The sequence below is a fragment of the Aphanomyces astaci genome (genome assembly GCF_000520075.1).
Source record: "Aphanomyces astaci strain APO3 unplaced genomic scaffold supercont1.85, whole genome shotgun sequence".
NCBI lineage: Eukaryota > Oomycota > Saprolegniomycetes > Saprolegniales > Verrucalvaceae > Aphanomyces > Aphanomyces astaci.
Genome location: NW_009798348.1, coordinates 120893 through 134298, shown reverse-complemented (window position 1 = coordinate 134298; position 13406 = coordinate 120893). Strand labels below are relative to the sequence as shown.

The 13406-nt window shown below is 49.2% G+C and overlaps 3 protein-coding genes across 3 annotated transcripts; 1 reads left to right on the top strand and 2 right to left on the bottom strand.

The window, feature by feature from the left end:
- Positions 1-2086: 2086 nt before the first annotated feature.
- Positions 2087-3226, bottom strand: H257_16393 (hypothetical protein; the record flags this gene model as incomplete). Its single annotated transcript, XM_009844807.1, has 1 exon — positions 2087-3226. One exon carries the CDS (start codon positions 3224-3226, stop codon positions 2087-2089), a length of 1140 nt encoding a protein of 379 aa, XP_009843109.1.
- Positions 3227-4363: 1137 nt separating this feature from the next.
- Positions 4364-5077, bottom strand: H257_16392 (hypothetical protein; the record flags this gene model as incomplete). Its single annotated transcript, XM_009844806.1, has 2 exons — positions 4364-4758; positions 4879-5077. The coding sequence occupies 2 exons, from the start codon at positions 5075-5077 to the stop codon at positions 4364-4366; spliced, it is 594 nt and encodes a 197-aa protein (XP_009843108.1).
- Positions 5078-5741: 664 nt separating this feature from the next.
- Positions 5742-7719, top strand: H257_16391 (hypothetical protein; the record flags this gene model as incomplete). Its single annotated transcript, XM_009844805.1, has 4 exons — positions 5742-6050; positions 6101-6254; positions 6327-6365; positions 7589-7719. 4 exons carry the CDS (start codon positions 5742-5744, stop codon positions 7717-7719), a joined length of 633 nt encoding a protein of 210 aa, XP_009843107.1.
- Positions 7720-13406: the final 5687 nt, after the last annotated feature.

The window sequence follows — 13406 nt, the reverse complement described above, 5'->3', positions numbered from 1 at the left end:
GTTCAAGGCGCCCTCAACCATCAGCCGGCGGACCGGCTGGGAGGAATTGCGCCTGTGACATCGTTTACCGCCCTGCCAGCGAAGACCCCGCTGGCAGGATTTGTCCACCCGACGTCCAAGGAAGTTTACGTCGCGGACTGGCTTGGCGCCGCCCGTCAGAAACATGTGACGGACCTCCAAATTGCGCTAGAAGAAATGCACCGCCACGTGGCGGTGCGAAGCGACAAGTTGCGTCAGCAAGCGCGTGGACACCGCGACCGAAAGTCCCAAGTCAAGTTTGCGTGTTTTTCGGTCGGCGATTTTGTGCTTGTCGGAATGGTCTTCAACCGTCCGACGAAATTGGCACTGCATTGGCATGGACCCTGCCAAGTGACCAGAGTCATTACAGACCATGTGATGGAGACTCAGCAGCTGGTGCCACCGTATGAAGTCATGGTCATCACGCGTGCCGATTGAAGATGTACCACGAAGGTGGTAGAGAAGTGACCGAAGACCTCGAGGCGCAGAGGCGCAGATCGCGTTTGGCGCTGGCGGATTTCATATGGAACGCCTGGACGAAGCGCGCTGCGTGGATGGCCAACACCAAGTTTTGGTGTAGTGGCTTGGACTCGACGATGAAGAATCGTCCTGGGAACCTGCGGCGAATTTGCTGGACGACATTCCAGTCGTATTTGGCACGTGGGCACCAGCGAACAAGGAAAACCCTGCCGTGGCCGCCCTCACCAAGACACTGGACTTTCCGTAGGAGGGGAAGTGTTCTGCAGCGTGCAGAGCAATTGGGTCGCGCGTTAGTTTGACCCATTGCAAACACACACACACTGTGTGTGTGGCTTGTCAAAGGTTCCGATACCTTAGTGGAGGTACTGATTACTTTAGTGAATGGTAGTCAGTAGGCGCCTCGTGGCGTGTTTAACCTCACTAATGTCAGTGTGTATATTTGCTGCCTTGACGAAGGTCCCGTGGCCGAAAGCCAAGAAAAAGCGGGAGACAAAACACTGTGGCAATCGGTTAAGTCATGAGGGTCCCAATCCGTAAAATACCTTACTTTACCCTAATCTTAGGATGGAAAATTTATCAAAGGAGGGTTTGAGCCATGGATTAGTAAAAAAAGATGAAAAGCACAATACGTTTGGTGCTTGCTTCGTTTTACTAAAATCAAGTGGACTCAAGCTAATATTTCGTGGGTCCATGTTTAAAAGAGGGGTTTTAGATCCATAATCAAAAGTTGTAAAAAGCACGATACATCATGTTTCACTAAGCATGTACTACGTAGTATACTATACCGAACCCACGTAAAGTCGATATCCTTTCCAAATGTATAAAATTCCAAAAGACTCATACATCCGTTTATAGAGTTTTTTTTTCAAAATTTGAAATAGTCCACAACACATGATAAACAAGTATTTGGTACTCAAATCATGCCGTCGCCACAGCCGTCGAGGCTACGGCTGACGAGCAAAAATCAACGTTGCTCGAGCAACATGAGTCCAATCCAACGCTACGAGGCCTCCGCCTGCGCCAATGGGCGCTCGCGGCTTTCTAGCTGCCCAAAGTACCTGCCAAGTCAACTATGTCGGGGTGGCTTACCGCATACTGCATACTGGAATACTTGAAGTAGTGTACGAATTGACTAATAGCTTTAATAACTTGTAATGTGATGGGTTTTGTCTTCTGGAGTTTGCCAGGGTATCAACCCCCTCCTGAATTCGAATATGTTATCCATTTTCCAATCAGGGCACTTTCGTTGTCGTGGTTTGACAAAACATATGGATTATTCTGACCAATCAGAGACTTGGTACCCAAGCAAATATCCTGTAGCATTTTATACCTCTTAGTCCTGTGATACCTCTAATATCGGATTGCGATCAAAGGTTCGCTATTGTGGGGGACTACTGTACAGTATATGTACAGTACCTGGGTTGTTTTATGATGTCAATTTTTACATTGCCTAGGAGTACGGAGGATTTTGGCGACGTTACCGGTATGTCTCCGTGCTACACTGTACTTGTAGAAGTTGAGAACCACGAACCGCAGATAGTAAGAAAGTACTACCATTGATTTGACTGTTAAGTCGAGCTCTTGGCTCCTAATCGCCACACGACGTCTTGATGTCTCCGCCGTTGAACACGGTGACTTCCTTGGCGAATTGGTTGATGCCTTTGTACACTTCGAGGCCGCGTACCGGGATGGTCGACGTGCTCACGTTAAATGTACTGCCAATAATTTCAATCGTCAAGGAGGGCTTTTTGAACTCGCGGAAGGCGTAATCTGCGACCGTCCCGTACGTAACGTAAAATGTGTACAACGGTTTAGACTCGTACTTCCCCATGGCGCTTTGCAATCCACGACCGAGGACTTGGAACTTCTCGTCAAACCCCCCGCCAATTGTCTGGTTGTTGTCCCCATATGGGTACAAGATGACCCCCCCGTACGTGTGAATGTCGAAGAACCCTTGGATTTCATCTCGCTTGGTTTTCAACCAATCATTGATGCCCGCGGTTTCAGGCTCACTGAACGGGTTAGGTCCGGGGTACGTCTCGTGGATTCTCGCAGGGGGGTTGGGGTTCACGTAGGGAGTCGGCCAGTTGCGGTTCAAGTCGACACCATTCACATTCGTGCGCTGGAGTCGATAGCCGCCCTCCCACGTGAGGATGTAGCCGTCGACGTTGACGATCGGCACAAAGTACAAGTCGTACTCGTCGGCGGCCGTAGGTTTGTTGTTTGCAATGTCATCCAGAATCGACGCCAACGAGAACACAACCGACGACACCGCGGCCCATTCGCGGGCGTGTAGCTGGGATTGAAAGTACAGCGACTGCGATTGACCCTTGTCCTTGGACAACTTGTACCCGTAAATCGTGTTGTTCGAGTAGGTCTTGGAGATGGCAAACTTCGTCAACAACGTCGGGTTTTGGGCGGCCAACGCATCGGTGAACTCGAAGATTTGTTCGATGGTGCGGAAGCAGTTGTGGAACGCACTGGTCGAGTACTGCCCGGCCTTGAGGGACGGGATGTAGTTGGTGTTTTGTTCCTGGCAAGCCAGGTTGGCGTCGATGTCAGAATCGCCTTCATACACCAACTCGCTGGGGTCGAAGTTGTCATCGCCTTCGGGTTCAGACACCTGGAGCGAACGAACGCGATCGTCGATGACCGCGATGGCGTTCTTGGTTTGGGCGGTGGCCGCCGCCGCGAAGACGGCAATGGCACTGAGGAGGGAGTACTTCATGGGAAAATGAATAATGAGGAAAGGTATTGTGGGCTGTCACAGCGTCCTGGAATGGGTTTGTGATGGTGTGGTAGGAAGTTGGAAGGAATTCTCAGACAGATAGAGGGGCGCAATGACCTTGGCAGGCTTGTTCGGCTTCATGTACTTGGTACGTGAATTATCCCACAATCAATGTAACGTTAAGACATCTTTGCACGAGCTAAACGACGGATCTTTGCATACGGACGGGGTGTGGACTGGGTGTGGACTGTAGATGCTTTACCCGGCACACTCCGTCCGCGTACACTGCCAATGATAAGTTCAGGCTCTTCCGACGTTTGATGTTGGTCACAAGTATCAAATCCCCACAACTCGTCCACATGTACTGTACCATGTTCCTTGGTCGACGTGGTAGGAATTTGGATGGAACTCTCAGACTGATATATGGGCGTACTTAGTAATGGCATTGGCAGGCTTGCTTGTGTCCACATACGTAGCCTTGGGATACATACCGATATTCCGAGGTCATTACTGTAAACCTTATGATCAGGTCAAGAGGTCCACAGCACCAGTACACACGAAACTATTAATAGTACTTCAAGTGAAGTAGTACTATCGGGTTCATGAGCAGCAGATAGAGTACTACTAGTAAATTGGAAATAACCTATGTGACTTCCAATCAACTTCTGGCAAGAATATCCAACTGGAACCATGAGTACAAGTTCTATACTTAAACTTTGTATGCTTTGGAATATCAGGATCAGTTTGATCAACCTGTTACACACACATACGTACTCCAGCAAGGGGGGACAGTGGTTGGTGTTAGCTAAGCCCTGGCGATGCAACATAACCCGGGAACAGGCATTAAATGAAAACAAAAGTGGTTTAGGGGCACGCATTATATGTAAACACAAGGGGTTTTGGGGTTCCGGGAGCTGCGGGATCAAGCTCAAACCTACAGAAAAATATGTTAAGGATATATGGCTAACATTGATTACTGCGAAATATATTGTATAGCGAAATGTTCAAACCCATATTCAAATAAAACCATACTTAATTAGACTGTAAACTCAGTCAATAGCTCCGAGTTATGCGTTCCCGTATCAGCAACTAACTCAATGATCATCTTTGGCGCAGCACCCTCAACGTTGGTCACCTTCATGCATTCTCGTTGCACACTCGAACGGCAAATGGCAGGTGTATCGCACCTTCGGTAACCGGAGCCGACCCGTTCTTGCCGCAAACGCTTCCGTAGGCCTTTTGCAAGCCCGATATTTTAGCATACGTCCGGTGGTTGGGTGTTGCCATTTCACTTGCAAACAACAACTGTGGATCGCAGGTATTCGCCGTCCACTCCCAACGCACTCTCAACACGGAGAGGTCGTTGGCGTCCACCTCGCAGGCACCCTTTGCTCCACTCGGCACCAATAGTACCACAATGGCATTGCTTTCACGTTTGACGTAGTCGTAAAACTCGCCAACCAAGCACTCTGGTTTGGAGATGGACACTGTATCGACGCGCACATCGTCCGACGAATCATTTGTAAACTCCACTGCAGGATGCTAGCTGGATAAGAACGGGATTTGATCTTCTTGATCAGACACAACAGTGGCCTTTCGCTTTCCTACTCAATATAACGTTTAATCATCATCTGACGCGATGCTTATCCCACCTGGTCGATGAAAGTTAGCGAATTTCATCTTAAACGTCGTGTCGTAATGCTTTTGAAATGCGGCAAAGTTGAACTCGTGGAAGATTGGACTAAGATTGTAGGCTTCGGCGGCTTTGGTACGCGCTGTGATGGTGTGATCGTCGAAGAGCGACTTGAGATGGTGCTGTGCTGCTGAGTTCTTTGACCACCGACGTGCCATGGGGGGATAAATCGATATTGCGCGCTCAAATTTGAATTTATCCCTGTTAAGTTCGGATCTAGGATTGTCCGGATTATCTTGAAAGGTTGTCTCCGGATATTTTTAGATATCTGACAACGTCTAAATAGGTTTTATCGTGCAATATTTAGTTTTACTAGAAATCGGTCAACTTTCGGTGCCGTTTTATAGACTTCAAACGACGTATATGGTCATCATTTTAGTTCTTGATGGTAGTACTATGTGTTACCTATGTCAGGCACTTGGTTTAAGGAATTTAGCACATCGCTAGTCGACCCTACGAAGCATCAAAAAGATAGCCTTTTTAACGATTTTCTCGAAATTAGCTCAGTTTGACAGCGAATAACTAGACTTGGACAATGTATTGTTTCGTAATTAATGTTGCATCTGAATGATACTTGATCGACGATATGATTTACTTTCAATTCTTTGCTAATCGGGTCAAAAATGCGGATTTATACCCGTGTGAAAGTCGTTGATAGCAATTTATGTCAATTGTCTACAATTATCTAAAATTATCTGAGATTGTCTAAAATTGTTTAAAATTGTCTAAAATTGTCTAAATCAAAATCGTACTTAGTGCGAAAAAATCAGAACTTAAATGAGATTTTGTTCCATCAAACAAAGACATTTGGACAAAATGGCGATGTCGCGGAACGAGTTTGTGATGTGGGAAGCTGCCAAGCCTATCCTCGGTCGACATTCATCAACGAGTACGACAAATGCTCGTCGTTTTGTCGCTTTGTTTGGGACAACGCTCTATGTTACCTCCGTCTTGTGGGCGAAACTCGAGCCCCACCCACGAGGCGGCCAACCAAGACACCTACTTTGGGCGCTCATGTTCCTAAAAGTCTACGGGACGGAACATGTACATGCAACCATTGCAGCCGTTGACGAAAAGACGTATCGAAAGTGGTCATGGATGTACATCAAAGCATTTGAAGACCTAACGGAGGTGTATTGTTTCATTACAAGTTGTCTCATGTGTCTCAATTGTACGTGTAGGTTGTGTTCAACAATCGGTTTGATGAAGCACCGATGGGAACAAACCTTTTCGTATCACTAGATGGAACCGACTGTCCAGTTCAGGAACCATTTCCTTTCGACCCATCCTGGTGGTCGCACAAGTTGAACCGAGCTGGGATACGTTACGAAGTCGGTATTTGTATCAGAACGGGGCATATTGTGTGGGTAAATGGTGGAAAACCATGTGGTCAATGGTCGGATCTAGCTCTCGCGCGTGATGTATACGTGCTCGCGGTTAACGAAGGTGAGATGACAAGGGATACATGGACCGAGCGTACTTTGTGAACCCTCGATACTACCCAGCATCCTCAGTTGCTCAGAAAGCAGTGATGCCTCGACACGAAACTGCCAATGCTCGGTTGAAGCAGTTCGGTGTTTTGCACAACACATTCCGACACGATATCAGCCTCCACCCGTCGTGCTTTCTTGCGGTGGTAAACATTGCTCAGGTTGCAATCAAGTACGAGTCTCCGTTGTATTCGGTTAACCATATCATTAATTGAATGGTTTTTTAACTTGCCTATTTGTTGTTTCCCGCTGCTCCCCGGGGTTACAAGGGTACGGGCAAAAGCATACAAAGCTTGAAATGGTAAGGTGCATAATACCGTGTGCGACATATGGATAAGTTGAAGTTGTAGATTCTGGATTCTGTAATTGTAGATTCTTGAAATGCTGTTGTAAATTCTTTGACATTCATCTCCGATTTGATGGCGTATTGGCGGCGTCGTCAAAGCGAGCTCCTTGGATGCATGGGTCGCCGTCGTTCTGCGAGGAATCGTTTTGATGCACTAGTACATTGTATTGTCTCAAATTGACCACCCACTCGTACTATTCCGAATTACTACGTAGTATCTGACTACACTGTACTGGTGTATCTGATTCTTCGTATACTGTACTACTATAGTACTGTACCGTCTGTACCGTCTACGGTAGTTTTCAGTTACCTAACAGGAGTACAGTATTAGGTATTTTACACCTCTGAACTACAGTGTAGGTACAAACATTCACGAGCCAACGCTATTCATTAGCTACAAGCATCACGAAGTCTTGCTAAGGGTTAAGTTGATTGACTGTGGTTAGCGATACTTGCTAACCATTGGCGATTCATCTTAACCCTGGAAATAGGCTTAATTGTGGTCATTTGTGATAGGGACGGGGTTTCGGGTTAAAAAGTGTGGATTTTGCAATGATTAGACGACTCCCTCCGTGTCACTCACTATAAGTGCGCGACCTAGAGGAGGGTTGACATGACTTCTCATTATATTCTCAAGACAATTTTGACAATCGAAATCGCCCTCTTGGGTCGCTCTGATTGGACCAATCGAAAGCCAGTGCCAAAAACCCCGATTTGCTCCAACTTCGAGCGGGAAATTCAACGAAATGAAGTCGCTGTGATGATTTCAATACATCAATAAAATACTTTGTATAAAACAAACACTCAGAATGACAAACATTCAGGAATGACAGTCAAAAAGCGCAACCTGACGAACAGCGAGCGCGAGGCCATACTCCGTGAAGTGCTGCTGCACAGCAACAGCAGCTACTTGGTCACGCTTCCCAATAACCTCAGTCAAACACTCGCAGCCAAGTACAACTAACTGCCACCCGGCCATGGTACGACGCGTGATTGGTCCTGAGACATGCATTTTGATTGGTATGATTGGACAATTGTATCGTTACACCTTTATAAATGCATGATCGTTATAGGATCTTGGAGTGTTTTGTATTTTTATACGAGGAGGTATACTTTATTTTTCCGAGTCGCGCACTTATAGTGCGTACTACTGGAAACAGGAGGTAGGCGTGGGTGATAGGCGTGTAGCAACTTTGCGCAGAGTGTCCAAGACAAACCAAGTGTGCGGGACAGGGGAAATCGAAAAGTGAGATTCAGTCGATTACAAACTATCTAGCTTCGTTCCTATTGGCTAAAACTCAGCCAAAGGAAAACACTGACGTGTGAGAATCAGCGCTCTTTTCCTTGTGCTAAAGCCGTGATTGGGTGAGCAATCACTAGGGTAGGGTAGCGACATGAATAATAGGAGTATACAGAACATGCAGGTATAAAGCGGCCACTGTCTAGGCCTGTCAGAGTTGATAGACTAGGCGATAGAGTTTGGGAGACTTGATAGGCGAGGACAAAAGGCGTGAATACAGGCGAGAGAAAAGCACCACTTGATAGCCACCACTTTTCACAAGCCGAAAAATGGGCACGTCTTTGAAATGGGCACGTCTTTGAACGGGCTGCAGGGCTCACAAACAGAGCAGAAAGCCATGAGTGGCCGCGAAAAAGGCGTAGGGTAGATGATGAATATATAGGCGCGAAATATATAAGTAGGAGAAGAGGCGTAGGTCGAAGAAGGGAAAAGTAGAAGGAAATGCACAAGGCAAAGATAGTTTACAGTTAGGCTTGGTAGGCGTAGATGGTAAGGCGTAGTTAGATAGAAAGAAAAAAAACTGTGCGTGAGGCGAAGATGACTTAGACTTGCTAGGCGTCGATGGTAAGGCAGAGTAATAGAGGAAAGAAAGAAGGAATGTAGGTGGTAGGCGTAGACTGTAAGGCGTAGTAAAAACAATTGGAAGGAGTAAGGTAGGCGAAGAGGAGAGAGGTAAAGTTTGGGGGGGTGTAGGCGGCGATATGCACTGACGAAGAGAAGTAAAGAAAGTTGAGTTGGATAGGCGGGAAGGCGTAGACTAGAGTTGTGAATATAAAAAAAATGTATTGATCGGCGTTTGAGATGGCGGAGAGGGGAATGATGGAGAGGCGTGATCGTAGGTCGGCAAAGGCGGGTGTCGGAAGAGGTTTGGTGAAACATTCATGTAGCGGACGTCGATGTGCTTTGAACGGCCGTGAAGTTCGGCGTTGGTAGCGATCTTGATGGTGGACTGATTGTCTTCATGGACTAGGATGGGTTGGTCGGACGTTTGTGGGGTTCAGAGGCGAGTTGACGTAAATAGAGAAGTTCTTGAATGCATCAGGCGAAGGCAACGAACTCAGCTTCCGTGGTGGACAGGGTGACGACGGGTTGCTTCTTGGCAAGCCACGACACGGGTGAGCCGAAAAAGAGGGTAAAAAATCCACTGATACAACGTCGAGTGTCAACACACAAAGGCTCATGCAATAGGTGCGGGTGCCTTTGAGACAACGAAGGGCATATTGGACGGCAGACCAATGAGTAGGGCCAGTGTTGTGGAAAAACTGACTAAGTTGTTGGAGAGTGCAGGCGAGATCGGGACGAGTGCCCATAGCTAAGTACATGAAGCTGCCGACGACTGAGCGATAGTTCTTGCCGATCATAAAGCCGTAGTCGTGAGGCGTCGTCACACAATGAGAGGCGGATAGAGTTAGACTGGGGTTGAAAGGAGTGGAGATTGGATTGCAGTTCACCATGTCGAAACGGTCTAGGATGGCTTCGGCGTAGCGAGATTGGTGTAGAAAAATGGTCTTGGTTGCTCGATTGCGTTCGACTTGTCGTCTCAAAATATCGGAGACTTCGCCAACGTCTTTCATGGCACACTGTTGAGAGAGAGAAGCTTTCAAGGCGAGGACGAGAGATAGAGTAGGCGCAAGAATAAGTAGGTCGTGGACGTAGAGGCTGAAATGTTAAGGCTGGAGACGTCGGACTTGATGAAGACGCAGTGGTCTTTGTGTAGGCGGGTGTACTTTGGGATGTTATGTAGTCGTCGAAGGTCCAGTACCATAGGTTAGGCGCTTGTTTGAGGCCATAAAGGCTGCGTTTTAGGCGGCAGACTAGTTCGCTGCGGGAGACATCGGTCTCGAGATCGCCAGGCGGCTGCTCCATGGAGACGACTCGGTCCATGGTCCGGTTGAGAAGGCGGTCTTCACCTCAACTTGATGACCCTCAAGGTCGTAGTTGCCATGGCGGATAAAGGGGCGGATCCAGGGGTTGTGTAGGCGCCGAGAGAGGCGGGAAAGGGTAGGGGTAAGGTGGCGGTGGAAGGGCAGCAAGTTCGTCAATGGAGAGATCGACGAAGGGTAAATGGGAGGCGGAGAGAACACGAGTTCCTGGTAGTGTAGGCGACGGAGTAGAGCAGCTGTGATGTTGGGCAAGTAGGTGGCAGGCGGATGGAATAGTGGACTGCGGTATGGTAGAGCAAGTTGGAGTTCGTCGAAAGCGGCAGACAGGGAGTAAACGTAGGGTGGAGATAGTGGATCGGTGGTAGGCGATGGAGAAGTTGAAGGAAGTGGAGGAAAGATGGCCGGATCGAGGCGGTAGAGGTTCATGAGGGTTAATGGATGGATTGTCCGATGCATCACGGGCGCGAAGGCGAAATGCTGCTGCAGCTTGGATGGTGTTGGTGGCTGGGGATTCATCTTCGTGGAAAACGACGTCACGGGAGTAGGCGTTGAGTAGTTTGTAGCCTTTGCGATCATCGGGTAGACCCACAAACATACATTTGATGGCACGCGCGTCGAGTTTGTTCGTTTGGTTAGCCTTTTGGATATGAACGAAGGCGGTGCAGCCAAAGGTGCGGGTGTCGGCGAGGGGTGGGTGCCGGGAGAAAACGCGATGGTGCGGCGACTGTCCGTCGTTGGAGGTGGAAGGCGAAATGTTGTAGAGCCAGGCAGAGTAGATAATGGCTTCGGCCGACAGAAACTTGGGGAGATTGCCGGCCAGTAGGAGCGCTCGCATCTTCATTACGAGTAATCCAATGCGGCGTTCGGCCACGGCGTTCTGAGCAGGCGAGTAGGCGTTGGAGAAAGTGGTCTTGGTAGAGTACTTAGGTCTGATGATGCGACCGAGTTTCTCGAATTACTTGGCTTTGTCAGCTTGTAGATTACCGATGTCGGTAGGCGGTAGGTACTGAAGAGTTGTTGATGTCGGTCTTGAAGGTTGTGATAGCTTGGAGGCGGAAGAGTTCATAGGCGTCATAAAGATCTTTGCGGAAGGCGAGAGGGTAGACCCAGGTAAAGCAGGAATAGTCGTCGATGAACACGACGAAGTAAAAGCTGCCACCAATCGACTGCACTGGGCACGGACCCCACATGTCGGTGTGGACGAGGAGGAGAAAGGATAAGGCGCGGAACACGGCGGAGGAGGAGTATCGTTGTCGACGGGACTTGGCGATTTCGCAAGTGTCGCAGGTGAAGGACTTAAATAGGTGTGGGCGGTCGGTGGAGAAGTCGGGGTGGGTCTTGACGAGGCCTTGGAGAACGGTGTAGCTTGGGTGTCCGAGGCGGTTGTGCCAAGACGAAATAGGGCTTCGTTGGATAGGCGTGTGTTAGAGGTGGTGGCAGTAGCCAGTGCGAGAGAAGGCGTCGTGGGTATTGGAGTGATAGGAAGAGGCGGAGATAGAAGGGGTGTGGTGGTAGATGGAGAGATGGGAGCGGACTGGATTGGGGTGGCAACGTTGGAAGTGAGCGACAAGGCGTGGACGGAAGGAAATTTCGAGGTGCCAGATAAACAGGAGATGAGAGACGAGGCGTTGGGATGAGGCGTTGGGGTTTGGGGAGAGAGCTTGGTGGTAGGTGGTAATGAGAAATGTACAGCCTTGCTTGATGGAGACTTGAAAATAGTGTGTGTAGGTGAACGTCCAAAGTAAATAATATAGATGTGCAATTGATCGATTACTTCGGAGCGCGCCGCGGCTTGGATGTTAGACTCAAGCGTAGTAATGGAGGACGGAGTAGGCGTGGCGAAGTTGATATGGAATGGGTCTGCATCACTAAGGGAAGGATGAGCTGCTAAGTTAGCCTGAAATTCCATGATGGCAGCTGCAACGGCAGCTGGAGGGTGAGGGTGAGGGTTGCTGGTTAGGCGTGTGTAGGGCTGCGCCGGAAAGGAGTTGAGTCCCAAGGCGTTAACTTGAGCGCGCAAATAATGGCCACGACCGATGTCCATGAGGCAGTGCGATGGATGCGAGAAGTCGAAGTGGCCGCCGGCTTGAACGGAGTGACGGAGAATATTTTAGGCAGGGCAAAGGGTAGAGAGAGAGGCTCATGATAAGCGGTGAGATTGGCTGAGGTTCGCCAGAGTGGGTGGTAACGCCAAGATCGATCGGCCCGTAGCCAAGAACAGGAAGTTTGCCACCATCGCCGGCTGCAAGAAGAGTAAAAGATTTGTCAACAAAGGCGGAGTCGATGAAGTAGCGTCGGTGAGGCGTGCAGGAGGCGGTGGCACCAGAGTCGTTGATCCATTCATTTGAGAGTTGAGAATAAAAGGAAGGCTCCAGGGGAATGGCTTGGTGTCGTTGGGAAAGTACACCTTCAGGCAGACTGTGTCCCAGGTGATTCCAACGTAGAAGGGAAAGAGGGTGGTCATTGTGGGAGGCGTGGGGTTGGCTTGGTAGTCTTTGAGTTAGAGGTTGTCTTTGATGAGCGGGATAGGCGGTGGTCGCGCTTAGACCGGTTTGGTGCTTGAAAAGATGATAGGCGAAACACTTGTCATAAGAGAGTTGGTGAAAGGCGTCGGCAATAATGTTGGCCATTTGACCGTAGGCGACATCATGAATTGGACCCTAGCGATCTTCTTCATCGGAGGAATAATAAGGACGCACAGCGCGGGGAGGCGGAGATTCGCTGTAGGCGCCACCACGACGGCTGAGGCGTACGGGTAGCTGTCGTGCAGCCGGGTTAACATAATTGACAGGCATGGGAGGTCGTGTAGTGAGTTTGTTTGAGTTGGGAGGCGTGCGTGGAGGGTGAATGCGATAGGCAGGGAGTGGGGGCAGCAGAGAGTCATCCACCGTGCAAGAGGCGGGGGAGTGGTATGTGGTATTGTTGAGGCGGGAACTATGGTTGAATGATGAGTGCTGTGGAGGTAGGCCGAGTGAGGGCATTAAGCGTAGACGAAGGTGGAGGACGTGTCGTTGTGGTTGAAATAGGCAGAATTGATGCCTTGGTAGTGGAGGGTTGAGGAGTTGGATTTGAAAGACGTTGTTGTTTCGCAGGCGGTGTCGATGTAGAGTACCGAAGAAAGGAGGAAGAAGGATGTAAGGTTTGGGACGTGTTCCATCCAGTAGATGGACGTGATGTAGAAGCGCGACGTCGGGGGGGCGATGAACAAGCGGGACGGGTGGGTGACGAAAGGCGAGGAAAGGCTGATGATGGAAAAGCGGCAGGTAGGCCGCAGGCCGTGCCGCTACCCGGACAAGGCCTGTGGTACAACTATTCGCATTTAATGCGTAAATCCACTTAAGTGCGTGTCGGAAGATTTGCTAGATATGTGCTTCGGACACGCACTTAGCTGGATTTACACATTAAATGCGAATAGTTGTACCACAGGCCTTGTCCGGGTAGCGGAGCGGCCTGCGGCCTACCTGCCGC